This window comes from Drosophila serrata, unplaced genomic scaffold (genome assembly GCF_035046125.1).
Source record: "Drosophila serrata isolate PLE 108 unplaced genomic scaffold, ASM3504612v1 contig_362, whole genome shotgun sequence".
Taxonomy (NCBI): domain Eukaryota; kingdom Metazoa; phylum Arthropoda; class Insecta; order Diptera; family Drosophilidae; genus Drosophila; species Drosophila serrata.
This window is the reverse complement of record NW_028257260.1, coordinates 1,308,625-1,327,090: the sequence shown is the minus strand read 5'-3', so window position 1 is coordinate 1,327,090 and position 18,466 is coordinate 1,308,625. Positions and strand designations below refer to the sequence as shown.

The 18,466-nt window shown below is 41.7% G+C and overlaps 1 protein-coding gene and 2 long non-coding RNA genes across 3 annotated transcripts in view; 1 reads left to right on the top strand and 2 right to left on the bottom strand.

Moving 5' to 3' along the window:
• Positions 1–3,482: 3,482 nt before the first annotated feature.
• On the top strand, positions 3,483–5,154 carry LOC110179113 (uncharacterized). The gene is made up of 2 exons (XM_020946503.2): positions 3,483–3,605; positions 3,676–5,154. The coding sequence occupies exon 2, from the start codon at positions 3,679–3,681 to the stop codon at positions 5,056–5,058; it is 1,380 nt and encodes a 459-aa protein (XP_020802162.2). The 5' UTR covers positions 3,483–3,605; positions 3,676–3,678; the 3' UTR covers positions 5,059–5,154.
• Positions 5,155–5,489: 335 nt separating this feature from the next.
• Positions 5,490–9,614, bottom strand: LOC147642728 (uncharacterized). Its single transcript, XR_015273084.1, has 3 exons — positions 9,475–9,614; positions 7,205–9,401; positions 5,490–6,942 (listed from the first exon to the last, which is right to left on the bottom strand). It is a non-coding gene; the product is annotated as an uncharacterized LOC147642728 (long non-coding RNA).
• Positions 9,615–11,529: 1,915 nt separating this feature from the next.
• Positions 11,530–18,466, bottom strand: part of LOC147642727 (uncharacterized) — a 32,079-nt gene continuing 25,142 nt past the window's right edge. The window contains exon 2 of the long non-coding RNA XR_015273083.1: positions 11,530–12,083. This is a non-coding gene — a long non-coding RNA (uncharacterized LOC147642727). The remainder of the gene's footprint in view (positions 12,084–18,466) is intronic.

Genomic DNA, 18,466 nt, shown 5'->3' with positions numbered 1-18,466 from the left:
GTTACCAATCCAATGCCAATGGCAATGGTGGAGATATGGAGATGACGATGACGATGCAAATGGCAGGAAATGCGTGATAACGACCGGCGACACACACAGAAAATATTGAAAATTTGAATGGAGGACAGAGAGGACAGAGGACAGAGACACAGACACTGGCACAGACGGAGACCGAAGTGGGTCTCGAGATGGAAATGAATGCAGGACGAGGGAAAGCCATATCTGGAGCTGAAGCTGACTGTGTGATGTCTTTGTCGCTCTGAATGTGGATGTGGATGAGGATGAGGATGCAGACTATGCAGGCTGGTTGTTGTGAAAGTGTCGACACCAGTCCCGTCCAGGCCAAACACATGGCAAATGGGGCACATGGCACATGGCACATGGCACATGGCAGACGCTGCTGCTCGTCCAGTGTGTCCCGCCCTTGTCGCCGCCCATGTATGCTAGTGTGAAGGAACGGGCATAAAGAACCGCAAAATCATGAAATGCAATAATGAAGGCTTCATGGTCGATCGCTCAAACACTCGCTCAACACACACACACACACACACAGACCGCACGGCACACCCCGGGAGATAGCTATACAAAGGCAGGGGTCAGGCTGAGGATATGGCATAGGCAGGACCAAGAACTGGGGGAAATGGGAAAGCGGGAGGGAAAGCTGGGCAAGACGTGCAATCGACACGACTGCCAAAATGGGGTGGTGCCTTGCCACCACCGCCACAAGTGAGTGTGTCTTTCGACACCACAAAGTTGCCATATTTAAAGCATAAAAGCAACATTTCCGTTTGTCGCATGCCGATGAAGCGACAGGAAAACAGAGCAGCAGCACCAACAGCAGCAGCAACAGCAACAGCAGTAGCAACAGCAACAGCAGCAGCAACAGCAACAACAACAGCAACAGCAACAGCAACAGCAACAGCAACAGCAACAGCAGCAGCAGCAGCAACAGCAACAGCAGCAGCAGCAGCAACAGCAACAGCAGGAGCAGGCGAGGCTGCGGGCAGGATAATGGGGAGCTGGAGGATAACTGGAGGATGGAGGACTGGAAGCGAGACTAAGCAGAGGTCGAGGCCTACCCTCCTCATGCGCTCGCTCGTATGTGCATCAATTTGTGTGCGTGCGCGTTGCAGTCATGTACAACATGCAACAAACGTGAGAAACTAAAATGAGTGCAATTTGTATGCCACGTTTACGTAGAAAAGCAGTCTGCGAGCAGAGACAGCAGGGGGTAGAGGGACAGGATTGGTTATAGGATATCTGGGATATGTGGAGAGGACCCTGTCTCATCAAACCCCTAAGATCCTTCGAGTTCCGACAGCCCCCAAACCACAGGCGCTTCTTTTCAGATGGGGGACAAATTTCATTTTTGCATCAATTGTCGCATAAATTATACAGATTAACACACACACACAGAGAGAGGATAGTGGAGCTGCTGTCGTCCTTGTTCATCATTAAATTATTATGGGGCTTTCTCAAAAGAACACAACTCGACCTGTTTGGGTCACCACCAGCAGCCATTGTCCCAGGCCTCCTCCTCCGGGCCAGCTCCTTTGCAGCTGTTCGTGTGCCTTGGTAATTGTTTAAAGTAACTGCAACAAATTGAAACGGAATGCCAGCCAGTAGGAAATGGCAGAGAGGACAGACAATGTCGAAAAGCATGGACTGGACTGCATACTGTGACCGAACCGCGACCTAGTGGCTTTAATTGGTCAAGCAGCTTGGTCCAGGAACAGGCGGGCATTCATCACCAGTCGAGATGGGTATTTCGTGGGGCCAAAAGTGGATTCATTAAGTTCTTTCAAATTGTTATAATATAAATAATCATATTTTACCTTGGATATGTTTATTTTTTATATTAATCGAATATTATTTCGACTTCCAATTCCTCACTTGGCTTGTCCATGAAACTCCACCGCGCAGATCCTACTCGCCTTTGTCTTTGGACAATGGGAAGGGTCTTCGAAAAAGACAACATTTATTTTAGGGAATCTTTACTTAGGACATTAATTAGCTTACCATATCGACTTGTTCCGAGCCCTTCAACTTAATAGGGAAAACCTGTTTGTTACAGAGGCTTTGGGCCTCTTATCTTCTTTGCCTCCAAGCCTCGATCAAAACCAGTAACTCCAGCCAGCTCCTGATCCTAGTTCTTTTCAGTGTAGTTGGTATTTTTTGTTTATACTTTTTAAGAACTCAATTGAAAAAACTTTTGAGTTGATAATTGTGCGCAGGCGCAACGCGCACACAAGAAATTCATGCGAAAAGAAGCTCTTCGTTGTTGTTACTCAATAAGAGTTTGCATGCACTTTCCGCAAATTATGTAAGACGTACGATTTTCCTTAGAAACTAGTCTTCAGCGACTCAAGCAAAAGCTTCTTATTTAAGCAGAAATTATATGCAATTTTAAAGTGAAGCCATTTAGCCAGTGTGGTAAAAGGTGCAACATGGTGTTGCAGCTTCTCTCGCATGTTAACATTAAGATGGTTACACTTACCATATAACGAAAGCACATTTTCCACTTTGACACATTTCCATAAAATATACAAGAAAAATTACCCGTCTTCTTGAAAACAATTCTTGTAAAATTTATAGAAGTTACAATATTTAAATGACGCGTTTTTGGGAAATAATTAAATTGGGAAATTAACTTTTAAATCAAGGGGATTTTACATATCAGGATGTAAACTATGTAACTATGTAAATATTATAAAATTTTTAATGTAAGCAAAGATAACTGCAATTTTAGTGATATTTTAGAAAAAACATGTCGTCGAAAGCAAACAGTTTGTAGAAAATCCAGGAGCGAAGCAGAAGAACATGCTGGATTAGTTATATAATATCCTTTTGGAAGAATATCTGAAAGAAATTCCGCCTCAACTTCATAATAGACATTACAAATGTGAACTCTACTTTATAGGTAGCTATGTATATATGTATATATATATATATATATATATATATATATATATATATATAAATAATTATAAAAACAGGGGTGAACGGGGTTATATTATTTCAACAATCAAAAACTTGCTGATATTTTAAAATTTGCATTTTGAATTCAGTATGTTGTTTCAATAACCCTATAAAAATGAAACTTTTAGAATAAAATTAAATACTGTTTAATAAATCCAGGAGTGAAGGCAGAAAAACTTCCACAATTTCTTAAAGGATATCTGGATATCCTTCTGAAAGAATATCTGAAAAGGAAACTGCCTACTCAAGTAAGCAAAAAACATTTCCCCATTTTTCGGATGGTAGTTCTTGCTTCATTATAGACATTACAAATGTGAACTTCACTTTATAGGTAGCTTCCAAGCTCGCGATAGATTTTCATTGTTTGAAAGATGTGAACGTTCTGGATGTAAAAATCTGAACAATGCTAAAACCAACAGTGTGGCAACTCTGTGCTTTTGCAAAAAAGTTTTGTCGCCGTTTGGTTCGTTGGAAAATTGTTCGGAACTTTTGATATCACAAATCTTTTCTGTTTGTGTCAATCCCCCAAGTAAAAGCGTTACTGAACAATAACAACTTGAAATACAATCAAGACAACTCGTACAACGTGAATATTTCATTACATTTCGTTAAAGAAAGCAGACAAGGTGAGAGTTTTGGAAAAAGTCGTGTTTTTTTTTGTCCGCCATTTGAAAAGACTTTTTTTGTTGTTTAAAGATCATGCCGTCCCGTCGTAATGTACAGCCAGCTGAGAATACTCCTCCTCTGCGTCGTAGCGAGCGGATTAGGATGCGCAATCAGGCAGCTCAAGCTGCTGACACCGCCAGGGCCGCGGCTGCGCGCTTTCGGGGAATTCCCTTGAATTCGTCAACTATTAATGTGGCAAGGGGACGCCGCCAACATAACACCGCAAACCGTCGCCACTACTTGGCACTACTGAACATTTTCGGCACGAATGGCGCCCCACCTGCCATAACGCCTCTGGCCGCCGGCTCGGAAATTGCCATGGCTTCAGAAGCTCCAGGAGCCGCAGTATTTGAAGGAGTTCCAGTGTCTGCAGGAGGTCCAGTGTCTGGGGGAGCCCCAGTATCTGCAGGAGCCTTAGTATTTGCAGGAGGCCCAGTGTCTGGAGGAGTTCCAGTCTCTGAAGGAGCACCAGTATTTGCAGGAGCCGCAGTATCTGCAGAAGGCCCAGTCCCTGCAGGAGCCCCAATATCTGAAGGAGCCGCAGTACCTGTATTAGCTCCAATATCTGCAGGATCCCCAGTATCTGCAGGAGCCCCAACATCTGAAGGAGCCGCAGTGCCTGCATTAGCTCCAATATCCGCAGGATCCCCAGTATCTGCAGGAGTTCCAGTATCTGCAGGAGCCGCAGTATCTGAAGGAGCTGCTGTCGCTCTGAGACCTATGCCGCCATTAGTGCCATTCTCCCAGATGATCTCGGCAGGTGGATCAGCCGATAGACCCATGCCGCCGCTACGGCCATTGCCCGGTGCATCCCGCGGAACTGCGTCAGGCGGAAGTGCGCCAAGCGAAAGTGCGCCAAGCGGAAGTGCGTCGGGAAGAAGTGCACCAGGCGGAAGTGCTCCAAGCGGAAGTGCGCCCACGACTTCAAGACAACGTAATGAGCGCAGTGCCGCACAGAGGATTCGACGAGAATTGGATGCATTTATGCGGGATACACCAGAAGGCTGCCAAGTGGATGTTGAGCGGGATATATTTAAGTGGAAGGCAACCATCAAGGGCCCCGAAGGAACTCCCTATGAGGGGGGCGTATTTCATTTAGATTTAGTTTTTGGCGAAGAATATCCCTACATGCCACCGAAAGTGTCCTTCCGTACCAAGATCTATCATTGTAATATTGCGTCCTCCGGAAACATTTGCTTAGACATCCTCTCGTCGGAATGGTCCCCAGCCTTAACTGTTTCAAAGGTGTTGATATCAGTTATTTCGCTGCTGGGGGACCCAAATCCGGACGATCCGTTGGTACTCTCATTTGCTTCCTTGCTAAAGCATGACCCCGAGGCATATGAGGCCAATGCACGCCTCTGGACCAGCACATATGCTGTACCGGATCCGGATGATCCGAACTCGGAATAGACACATTTGCCAGTTGGCAATATTTATTATGTATAAATTTTGATGTACCTTATGCTTTTTACGCAACAACATAAAAAAACAACTGATCTAGTCAATTGAAATGAATGCTAAATTTAATTAACATAACATGGGAAGTTAATTCACTTTGTGGAATAGCGATGGACTTATTTTGGTATTTTAGATTTAAACTTAACGATGAACAGGGAGTAGCGGCAGGGACTCAGATAATCGTGTGCCTTAAACCACCTTGGCCAAGTCCCACCAGGACCTCCACTCTCCTAAAGCATCCAGATCCAGGAAGTGGACCGAAGGGGCAGAGGGGCATTATGCGTGCGTTGAACATGTGCAGATCGTGCTTCGAGTTCAGAGAGTAGGCGACATTAATAGCAAACACCACAGCCATCTGCTACAGTTAAAGAAATCCGATTGACTTTTTAAATAATAATAAGATAGGATTTTAATAGAACTTTTAAATGACAAAAGTACTCGATTCATAGGTTATAAATTATACAAAATTATACATTTTAAGTTATATAATATTATTCTGCGTGTAAGCCAAGAGCCATGTGGCGGCTGCAATGCTGGTCGTGGCCCTGGCATTTGCCAAAACCGAAATCTAATTTAGTTCGTCGGGAGACAATGCCTTGTTCTCTTGTCTGTCACGCATCCTTTCTGCGTCTCCTTGCCGGATGGCTGACTGGCTGGAAGCAAGGATGCAAGGATGCAGTGGAGTCAGGCGTGCCTCCCCCCTTTTTTATACCCTTGCAGGGTATTATAATTTCAGTTAGAAGTTTGCAACGCAGTAAAAGAGACACCTCCGACCATATAAAGTATATTTATTCTTGATCAGGATCAACAGGCGAGTCGATCTAGCCATGTCCGTCTGTCCTTCTGTCCGTCTGTCCGTTTCTACGCAAACTAGTCTCTCAGTTTTAAAGCTATCTGAATGAAACTTTGTAATTAGCCTTCTATATACTCTCCCTCGTATATATGTCGGAACGGGCCAGATCGGATGACTATATCATATAGCTGCCATAGAAATGGTCGGAAAATTTTTACAAAAAAAATTATAACATTTTCAGTTTACAACAGAATTTGATCAAATTTGAGGTATAGCCATTTCATATTATTCTACAATTTTGTGTAAAATTTTTTGAAAATTGGACGACTATATCATATAGCTCCCATAGAAACGATCGAGAAAATAATACAATTAAAAATTATAACATTTTCAGTTTTCAACAGATTTTCATAAAATTGAAGGTAGAGCCATTTTATATCAGTTTTAAATTTTGTGTCAAATTTTATGAAAATCGCACCACTATATCATAAAGGTGCCATACAAACAATCTTTAGATGTAGAGCAAAAATGCAATCCTGTGAATATAAAACTGCAAATATAATATATATAGGTGAATGAAATGAAAGCAGGTATTACTTCATTGTTTTTTAACACAAAAATATATATAATTTATATTGTATGGATTCCTAGTCATAGAATTTCTATCTGCAAGGGTATATAATCCTCGGCGTGCCGAAGTTAGCTTCCTTTCTTGTTTTCTGATATTTTCTTATTCGTTCTGCCATGCTGTCTGGCAAATGCCATAATTAAGGTGTCGCCGCAGTTAGATAAACCGAAGCGAAGCGATCCATTTCCCAATTGTCTTGCCCAGACTCCGAATGCGACTCCGATTGTGGATGGAGATGGAGATGGCGTAGTTTTTTGGGGGTGGCCAGTTTCAATTCCACTTATGCACTGCTCGGAGATTAAGTTGTCGACCCGTTGCGACTATGAAAACGCCTGATGGAATCCCTTAGCTAACCGCAGAGCCTTCAGCTTCGCCTCCGTCTCCGTGTCCGTCTCCAGCTTCAAGCTTCCTCCACCTGTCCCATACATGTGTAGTAGGTTGGGATGTAAAAATATACTAAATATAAATGCACATAAAAATTCAATTTCTCTAAAGTGTAGCTAAGCATGTAATTGAATTTGTAATGGGGAATATCGTTGAGAATATCGCTGCCACCACCACCCCTTTATTTCTCCCCCGTTCGTACGCGAAATTCACGTTAGCAAAATGTCTCTCCCATTGACAGACGACGGACTAACTGACTGACTGAATGACTAACTGACTGACTGAGTGAGTACCTCCCGGTATGCATGGGGGTCCTGAATCCTGGATCCTGGTTAGCCTGTGTGCGAATGAGTCATACAATCAAGTAGTAGGTCTGTGTGACATTTGGCATAGGATTCCCATTCCCATTCCCATTCCCATTCCCGGAACCGATTCCAACTTTAGCTTCCGTTTCCGATGCCCGCCATTATGTCTGCGTGTGCAATTTTTTGCTCCTCTTTCGGGGTATCCTTGCCAAAAGAAATGTAAGCCGAATGGGGACGTGTGTGTGATGCCTGCGGATGACAAAATTAATTTGTATTTTGTATGCACATCAATTGCTAATAAGAAAAGGAAAGCGCAAATAGAAAATGTGGGAAATGAGAAAAAGGGGTAAATCGGTAACTTGGTAACTTGGTAACTTCTTCGCGCCATTTTTAAAGTCAAACTCATTAAACGGCTTTCTGTTTGTTGTTGCGGCGGCTTCATTTCGGCCATCTGGTGTTGGTTTTTATTGGCCAATTAAATGCGACTTCTGTGGCTGCCAGGCGAGAGTCAGTTGTCGGTTTAAGAGCTGCACAACCAATCTCGAGGCCATCGCCGTCGCCAACGAGTCGCACTAAAAGTTACAGCCTCACTATATACTATACTGCGGGTTGGTGGGATCAAGGAGGTGGAGTCATGGTCGCCTTGTGCATCTGTCAATCAGACGGGATGGCAGTCAGGGCAGCCGGCCAGTCGGCCAGTCAGCCAGTCAGCCAGTCGGCCAGTCAATCAGCGACATTGACAGGCCATAAAATTGGGCAGGTCAATCAATTAGTGAGTGACCCCCGACTCGGACTCAGACTCAGACTCAGACTCAGAATCTGAATGCAGAACCAGTTGAGGCCTCAATGGTCTTCGGGCATGGCATCATTATCGCCTGTCGACGCCAGTCAGGACATGTCAGGCAGCGTAACGAACCGGCTCCTGGTGCCAGGATTCCAGTTTCCAGATTCCGGATTCCGGATTCCTTTGCTCCAGCATCTGACATTCTCCATTGTCCCACTGTCCCATTCGGCTCGCCGCCCGAGCTGGCATGTAAATGCCAGTGGGCGTGTGGCCATGGGGCAGCCGTCCGAGAGCTGAACAGGAAACAATTATGCTGAGCCAATGAAGCAAACTTCATCCGCCCTGTTGCCGTGACACGAGTCCTGTCAGGGCCGCGTGACACGCCGGTCCTTCAACCAGCTTCCGAACCCTTTTTTCAGCCCCTTGTCGGAGGCACTTTGCAAAATAAATAAAATGAAAATTTGCTGCTTCCGGCTGAGGGCAGGAGTGGTCCAACTCCTCCTCCATCGCAACGTATCCGAATCAGCCGCATCCGTGACCATGTCCGTGTGTTATTTCTCTGCCTCCGTCTGCTTTTCTTTCCAGCATAATTTTTAATGGGACGCAGCGAAACGTAAAGTGAGAGGGCTGCACTGGCATCTCCATTGCCACACACACATACTACATCCTTTCATCCTTCGTCCTGCTAACTGTTAAGGTGCGTGGGCGGATGGGGATGTGGATGGGGGATGGAAAATGCAAATGATGCTATCTGTGCCTTGTGCCTTCCCTGCCATCGTCCTGGCTCCAGGCCTGCTTGACATTCCGCAATCGTGCGCTCAGCTTACTTCGCAGAAAACTTTTCATTGCCGTTAAGAAATTGATCAAGTGAAAAGGTGAAAATTGATTTTGCTACATGTGTTGTGTCCTCCTTCTCTCCTGGTCCTTCTGCGACTTCCTGCCCTGCGTAGTATATGTGTCAATTGTTTATCAAACAGAGACATGACTGGAGCATGTGCGCCTTGGTGACTTTTTACCGACTTACTTCGTTTAAATCTCCCGCAGGGCCTGCGGATGAGTCGGCTGTCCTGGGTGACTGGATACCTGGGTGGAGGGAGGATGCCTGGGTGACTGGGAAGCCTGAATGACTAGCTGACTGGCTGACTGACTGGCATATGGCGTGTCATTCGATTACGTTAATCAAATGATGCACAAACACAGGGCCACTCCCACACCCTCAATCGACCTCCCCTTGTGTTATCACAATCGCACTTGGATAAGGGATAACATGCGGCAAGCTCGCACTTGACTTTATAATACTCCGCCACCGATTCCGGGGGGCGAAATCCAAGACATTGGCTGAGACGATGGCATTATCCCTTACACGCAGTAGGCCTCCCCAGACATCAGCTTGGATCGTGGCTGGAAAAAAAAAACACAGAGGGAATTATGAGTCACCTTGCGGTGGGGCAACAGAGAATAAGAAAGCATTTACCAAATAAGCTTAATGCCAGTTCACTGCTGCTGAGCTCCTCAAGCGATTGTCGCAAATAAATCAAATATTTTATGTCACCTTGTCCTTTATGTGTGTTCCTTAAGTCACTTTAACGAACTTTAAAAGGCCAAGGATGTCATCTGAAAATTTGATTAAAAAGGAAATTCATAAATTATTATTATTATTGTAAGGGGTTACATCATTCAAATTGTGAAAAATCTAAAAAATTGTTTGGCGCTTAACAAATCTGCATACTAAATTTACCTTTTTAGGAAATCCAATTTTTTTTAGATTTTTCACAATTTTAATGACAATTTACAATTTTTTGAAAAAATTGGAAAAGTCTGTTTTGCTTCCTGCGATGGCCAGAAAGATTCGCCTATTAATGCTGATCAAGAATATATATGATTTATAGGGTCGGAAATGGCTCCTTCACTGATTAAAATTATATTTTCCTCTGCAAGATTCCTAAAATAGAAATTTTTACTTAATAATTTTGTAGTATTTTTTGGGACAGTCAAAGTTTAAAAATCGCATAACTTTGTCAAAAATGCATTAATTTCAATTTGGAAACCGCTCCTGCGTTACTTGTTTGGCGCTTAACAAATCTGCATACTATATTTACCTTTTTGGGAAATACAATTTTTTTTAGATTTTTCACAATTTTAATGATGTAACTCTTACAGGTCACGTGTCGCCGGCTGCAGGATCGGCAAATATGGCCATTTAATCGGCGGCTACAACAACGGAGTAGAAACTACAAACTCGTTTAGGCATTCATTTGCCGCCTAAGTGGCCAGCAATCGGAGGAGTCCCTTCACACGCACTCACGGCACTCATCCCCTATGTATAATAAAACCCGAAAGGAGTGGGTTTTGCAACCATTATGCAAAGATTATTTTAAGAAATAAATTGGGCAACTCAAATGCTTAGAATTTCATAACTTGGTCAAAAAAGAATTCATTTTAATTCGAAAACCATCTACATGTTAGTTTTTATGCGGGTAATAAATCAGCATACTCAATTTTTACAGAAAATTAAATTTTTGTCAATTATTAAACATTTTAACGATGTTACCCCTTATAAAATTGTGAAATTTCTAAAATAATTTTATTTATTGACCGGACATGGATAGATCGATTTGGCTGTTTTTGCTGATCAAGAAAATATATAGTTTATAGGGTCGGAAATGATTTTTAACCATTTTATAACAAAAATAAAGATTTTGTATGTATTCAAATTTGGCGGTTTTCTATATGGCGGTTTTCTACATGGCAGTTTTCTACATTGCGGGTTTCTACATGGCGGCAACTGATCGTTTTTTTAAATTCGAAATGGCCGGTCAGTTGCCGCCATACAGAGCAACAGCAAAAATTGTTGTTGTTGTAAAAAAAAAATTGTTGTTGTTGTTGTAAAAAAAATTGTTGTTGTTGTTGTAATTTGTTGTACAATAATTGTTGTTGTTGTTGTAGGCTATAGCGACGCTTCAATTTGGTGCAAAACCATCGATTTCAGGTTTGAGGTACCAGGCGAACAGAAATCAGCAGCAAGCAACTGCATTTTTGGCGGTCAAGAGTTGCCAGATCGATCGCATGCGCCATCGATCCGGCAATGATTGACTGCCAAATGGTGCCAGATCGACCGCATATGCCATCGATCCGGCAACGTTTGACTGCCGAATGGTACCAGATCGATGGCATGTGCGATCGATCTGGCAACTCTTGACCGCCAAAAATGCAGTTGCTTGCTGCTGATTTCTGTTCGCCTGGTACCTCAAACCTGAAATCGATGGTTTTGCACCAAATTGAAGCGTCGCTATAGCCTACAACAACAACAACAATTATTGTACAACAAATTACAACAACAACAACAATTTTTTTTACAACAACAACAACAATTTTTTTTTTTACAACAACAACAATTTTTGCTGTTGCTCTGTATGGCGGCAACTGACCGGCCATTTCGAATTTAAAAAAACGATCAGTTGCCGCCATGTAGAAACCCGCAATGTAGAAAACTGCCATGTAGAAAACCGCCATATAGAAAACCGCCAAATTTGAATACATACAAAATCTTTATTTTTGTTATAAAATGGTTAAAAATCATTTCCGACCCTATAAACTATATATTTTCTTGATCAGCAAAAACAGCCAAATCGATCTATCCATGTCCGGTCAATAAATAAAATTATTTTAGAAATTTCACAATTTAAAAAGGGGTAACATCGTTAAAATGTTTAATAATTGACAAAAATTTAATTTTCTGTAAAAATTGAGTATGCTGATTTATTACCCGCATAAAAACTAACATGTAGATGGTTTTCGAATTAAAATGAATTCTTTTTTGACCAAGTTATGAAATTCTAAGCATTTGAGTTGCCCAATTTATTTCTTAAAATAATCTTTGCATAATGGTTGCAAAACCCACTCCTTTCGGGTTTTATTATATATAGGGGATGAGTGCCGTGAGTGCGTGTGAAGGGACTCCTCCGATTGCTGGCCACTTAGGCGGCAAATGAATGCCTAAACGAGTTTGTAGTTTCTACTCCGTTGTTGTAGCCGCCGATTAAATGGCCATATTTGCCGATCCTGCAGCCGGCGACACGTGACCTGTAAGAGTTACATCATTAAAATTGTGAAGAATCTAAAAAAAATTGGATGTCCTAAAAAGGTAAATATAGTACGCAGATTTGTTAAGCGCCAAACAACTAACGCAGGAGCGGTTTCCAAATTGAAATTAATACATTTTTGACAAAGTCATGCGATTTTTAAACTTTGACTGTCCCAAAAAATACTACAAAATTATTAAGTAAAAATTTCGATTGTAGGAATCTTGCACAAGAAAATATAATTTTAATCAGTGAAGAAGCCATTTCCGACCCTATAAATCATATATATTCTTGATCAGCATTAATAGGCGAATCTTTCTGGCCATCGCAGGAAGCAAAACAGACTTTTCCAATTTTTTCAAAAAATTGTAAGGGGTTACATCATTAAAATTGAGAAAAATCTAAAAAAAATTGGATTTCCTAAGAAGGTAAATATAGTATGCAGATTTGTTAAGCGCCAAACAAGTAACGCTGGAGCGGTTTCCGAATTGAAATTAATGCATTTTTGACAAAGTTATGCGATTTTTAAACTTTGACTGTCCCAAAAAATACTACAAAATTATTAAGTAAAAATAACTATTTTAGGAATCTTGCAGAGGAAAATATAATTTTAATCAGTGAAGGAGCCATTTTCGACCCTATAAATCATATATATTCTTGATCGGCATTAATGGGCGAATCTTTCTGGCCATCGCAGGAAGCAAAACAGACTTTTCCAATTTTTTCAAAATATTGTAAGGGGTTACATCATTAAAATTGTGAAAAATCTAAAAAAAAATTGGATGTCCTAAAAAGGTAAATATAGTAATATATATAGATTTGTTAAGCGCCAAACAAGTAACGCAGGAGCGGTTTCCGAATTGAAATTAATGCATTTTTGACAAAGTTATGCGATTTTTAAACTTTGACTGTCCCAAAAAATACTACAAAATTATTAAGTAAAAATTTCTATTTTAGGAATCTTGCAGAGGAAAATATAATTTTAATCAGTGAAGGAGCCATTTTCGACCCTATAAATCATATATATTCTTGATCGGCATTAATAGGCGAATCTTTCTGGCCATCGCAGGAAGCAAAACAGACTTTTCCAATTTTTTCAAAATATTGTAAGGGGTTACATCATTAAAATTGTGAAAAATCTAAAAAAAAATTGGATGTCCTAAAAAGGTAAATATAGTATGCAGATTTGTTAAGCGCCAAACAAGTAACGCAGGAGCGGTTTCCGAATTGAAATTAATGCATTTTTGACAAAGTTATGCGATTTTTAAACTTTGACTGTCCCAAAAAATACTACAAAATTATTAAGTAAAAATTTCTATTTTAGGAATCTTGCAGAGGAAAATATAATTTTAATCAGTGAAGGAGCCATTTTCGACCCTATAAATCATATATATTCTTGATCGGCATTAATAGGCGAATCTTTCTGGCCATCGCAGGAAGCAAAACAGACTTTTCCAATTTTTTCAAAATATTGTAAGGGGTTACATCATTAAAATTGTGAAAAATCTAAAAAAAAATTGGATGTCCTAAAAAGGTAAATATAGTATGCAGATTTGTTAAGCGCCAAACAAGTAACGCAGGAGCGGTTTCCGAATTGAAATTAATGCATTTTTGACAAAGTAATGCGATTTTTAAACTTTGACTGTCCCAAAAAATACTACAAAATTATTAAGTACAAATTTCTATTCTAGGAATCTTGCAGAGGAAAATATAATTTTAATCAGTGAAGGAGCCATTTTCGACCCAATAAATCATATACATATATTCTTGATCAGCATTAACAGGCGAAACTTTTCGGTTTGTCAAAACAATTTCAATTAAAAAATTTATATTTATGGATACAATGATTGTCAACATATTTTGAGCTTAGGTATTTAAGATAGATTCAATCTTATAATTCGATTTCAAATGGAACAAAGCGCCGAGAAGAAGAATACAAACTTTTTTTATAAAAAGATACAGATTCATTTCATTTATTTATAATGAGATACACTCTGATACTGTAAGTCTAGATACAATTAATAATAATACATCACACAAATGTATACATATATCTTTATCTAATATCTGTGAATATAATTCAATTAAACACTTTGGCATTTAAATTTGATACAAACCTAAAATTTAAATTTAAATACAAAGCAAAAAATCACGAAAAATGTTCATGAATATGCGTTTTCCTGAAATTAATTTTCATATTTAATTAAAATCCCTGCTCTTTAAGAACTCGCATATCTGAATCGATATAATATGAATTATTATATAAAATATTTTGAAAACCGAGACCGGAAAACATCACTCCGCACAAAAGAGGGAAGGGGGCGTGGAGGGAAACCAATGAAATAGCCTTTAAATAGTCGGCATTTACCATAAACTTTGACCAGGCATAGATGACCCCATATATATGGCGGTGGGTCATATATTTATGAGGGCTGACGAAGGACAACGGACAACGGACAACGGACAAGCGGACGACTGACGGAACTGAAAACTGAAACATCAAGGGTCATATCCTCGCATCCTCTCGCAGCCATTATGATGATGATTATGGCCCGGCAGCTGCTGTGGGCAATATGTGAAATGAAAATCTCGGCAGGCAGCAGCACCCGCACTTGACTCACTTTGCCCAGAGAATTCATTGCTGTCCCCATACCAGTGACCCTTAATGCCTGATGCCTGACCTCTGACCCTACCCCGGCATCTCGCACATTGTTAAACGTTTTTTTATGGCCTGCCAAAATCATATTGAATACAAATGAAGGCCTGTCGACGGCGTGGCAGCAGCATGGCGACCATGAACGGAGTATGCTTTGTGCACTCGTTGCCAGGACGAGAGTCCTGGGGATGAGCAATCAATTGCCATCCACAGGCAGCCTTAAATACAAAAAGTTCAGCTCGAACTACAGATTGCCAATGTAAATCCACCGCTTCCGCCGCCGCCTTCTCCTTTGCTCGTTCCACCTCGATGGCAAATTGCAGGCTAAAACTTTATCGTGTAATCATTTTAAGTTCACTTCCTTATTATTTTTGCCCAACAAGTTGCAACAATTGCAGTTGCCTATGTCATTTTCCAAGTGCTTAGTGGCTTCGGCCTCATCTTCAGCTCGGCATTGCCTCAGCTTTAGCATCAGCTTCAGCTGCAGCTACAGCTCCTGATTCCAGCTCAGCTTGATTCTGACTACCCCTCAGTGGATAACACTGGGCTACATGAGTTTTCTGAATCGAATATTACATGATCAGGAAAGGATTTCAAGAGAATATATATTTAAACCTTTAGGAATTGTAAAACCTGGGAGAGAAAGGCTACATTAGGATGAGAATAGTAATTTACTCCTTTTGAGAACCATAAAAACTGACTTAGGAAAGTTCCATCACTGCAGGTTTTCAAGAAAAAGGGTCCTTTAAACCTTTAAAAACTGTAGTAACTGATCATCACAACATGTTTTTAAAAAGGACATTCCTCAAAAGAGTCATCTTTCTTTCATTTGAAAACTAACTAAAAGTAATGTTTCTCTTGCCTTTTTTGCTAAGGGTTAGATATGGTTTACAATTTTTATGATAATAATAATACCATATATTCTTGAATGTATCCATAATAAAAGATTTCATTTCTTAGATTCCCAATTCAAGACAAAAATAGTTTCAAAAATGTTGCAGTAGAGTGTAATTGTTGCTGTTGCCATTGCAGCTACTTTTTAAGTTTTGTGTACAACTTTTATGACACTTTGTCGTATTGTTTTTTGTTTGGCTTCTGCCGTACTTTGCGGCGAACGTGTCATATTCAGTTATGTATTTATTCCTTGCCCAGTTTCTGTGCTCCTTCTTCGGCTTCAGCTTTGAGTTTCCACTTTCAGATTTGCCCGTCTCGGAACTATTCCCCACAGATCGGCCACGCCACATGGCAGGATTGGAGGATGCTGGCAGGGATGCAAGGATGCTGGGATGCAGGAGGATGCAGGGAGTTGTTGCAATCGGAGGTGGAGGGAAAGGCAGCTGTCAGAAAAACGCTTTGAGCACGAATCAAATTTTTGCTGTTGTTGTTCCAGTTTTTCCAACCAGCATTTGTTTGCCAGCAAGGAACGGGTTGAGCAATTTGGATCACAGCAAGGCAAGGAACTTGGTCCTCGAATGCGCTTGTCATTGATAGGAGCATGGCAGCGAGCAGAGAGAGAGAGAAAGTCGGGTCCTTAAAGGTATTCATAATCGATTTTGGGGTTGAAAATAATACTGTCCTGCGAAGGGATCCCTAGGCAAAGTGCTTCGCCGAGTGAGACACAATTATATATTAAATATTTATATGCAGTATTGATCATTAGGTAATGACAATATAATGATATTCCAAGCCAGGACATCGATGTTCCTAATGAGCTCATTCGCTCTTGATAATTCTCGTGACTAAGACGACTTATTATGTAAACACAATAACGTATATATATATATTTAAATATCGAATTTAATGCAAATGCCAGCCGTAACTTTCACCTGACTGGTCTGTTTGTTATTATTGATTTCCCATTTACACACCCAAAGTGCTGACGCAATAAAAATACATTAATTAATTGCGGAAATGCATGCATATTTTGAAGTGTGGCGCATAAGAAAGGAGTTGATGCTTGACCTATAATCCACTTACAGGTAAATAACGAGCTTAAATACCCTCTCACCCACTGTATGTTGATCTTTGTTTAACGAATTTAAAAGTGAGTTAAAAAACTTGTACTCACACACATACCGGAAATCAACGAGTTGAAAGTTAGAGGGGGAACCCCCAAACACCTTAACGACGTGGCGACATCCTTTCACAGTTTCAATTAAGTCTTTCGGGAAAGGGGAGAGTGAGTCCCCATCCTCGTCCTTATCCCCGTCCCTGTCCCTGTCCCCTTGCTCGTCTCCGAATTCACTTAGTGCGATTACACAGAAACAATTCAATCGAGCCGGCTGCTCAGTGCCTATCCTAGGATCTCTCACTGGGTCATAGTTGGCGACCCGTGCTACGTTCATTCCCCGGCAAATCAGTGCCACCCCGGGGATTTCGGCATTCCGATAAGGAGGTCGTCGAGTCAGCGCTCCTTGGCTCCTCCTTGGGCTCTCAAGCCTGTGACTGTGCGCCTGTAAGTGCTTGAAAGTCAATTTTGAATTTAAAATACACCACGTAACGCAATATGTTGATCTTTTGAATACGAATGGGGCAGCCACGTTGCGGGGGTGCAGGATTCGGGACTCGGCATTGGGAGGAGTACCCAAAATGGCAGCACACAGCACAAATACCCAGACAGAGGACACACACACATCTATAACGAATTTAAATAAACTTTACTAATAAAATGTCGTTGACAAGTGGCAAGTGTCGAAGCTGGCTGACTCCTCGACTGAACTGAACTGAACTGAACTGAAGTGAAGGACTCACTCCTTGCTCCTGTCCTCCGCCTCCTCTCTGGCTGGGTGACTGCATGAGTTGATGCCAACAACGTATTAATTTTGTGTATCAAAATAAACTTATTCTTCTGGCATTCAGCCCGCCCCGCCTCTCTCAAAACAGGAAAAAAAAGGGGGAAGAGAACGAGCCGGGACACCGGGGGACAAACAATGCAAAGAAGCTGTGGGGGAATCCAGAGCTGGATGGAATCGGATGAGGATGGCTGGTTGGGGTTACACAGCCACAGATACAGATACAGACTGACGATGGAACAACGGCCAAAGGCAACGGTACGGCTACGGCATGTATAAATATCTACATCACGTTCCGAGCTCGGAATGCCAATGTAAATATTTTCAAACTTTGATGAAATAATCAAGGTAAACAGTAAATGTCGTCGTCGTCGTTGCCATTGCCGTTGTCGTTCAGTTTTCTCCTCCTGCTCCTTTTTAGCTTTTTGGATACATCTCCGCTCGAGGGGGCTCAGAGGTAGTAGCAGGTAGCAGGTAGCGTCAGCGGCTCGTGTGGATGTTGCAGCAGCAGCAAAACCTGGCTGAATGAATGCTCGTTTTTGGGCTCTCACCTCTCACATCCTACTCGCCGCACAATTGTTTGTCCTGGCCAACGGGGCCAAAGGCATTGTGCCCACTGAGATTCTGGGAATCCTCTCTACTGGCCACTCTGTTTGCTTGGCAGACATAAATGTTTAACTACCGGCCGGAGAGTCGGGCTGGAGAGATGGTCCACATAAACCGCAACCGGGACAACTGCTGTTGCAGGGAAAGTCACCGGTGAAGGTGTGGTTCGAATTCTTCGATCCATCTGGAGATCCATCGTCCAGTGACCCAGTCTGTAGACCAATCCCAATGATTCTCCTGGCCACATCGTCAATCACCCGGCAGACGCGACGACTTAGGATGACGATGACGATAATGATGGCCCCGACGCGAGGAGGCCAACCGAACCGA

Excerpts from the sequence above, each read along its gene's own strand:
- LOC110179113 (XM_020946503.2), top strand. The coding sequence starts at position 3,679 with ATGCCGTCCCGTCGTAATGTACAGCCAGCTGAGAATACTCCTCCTCTG.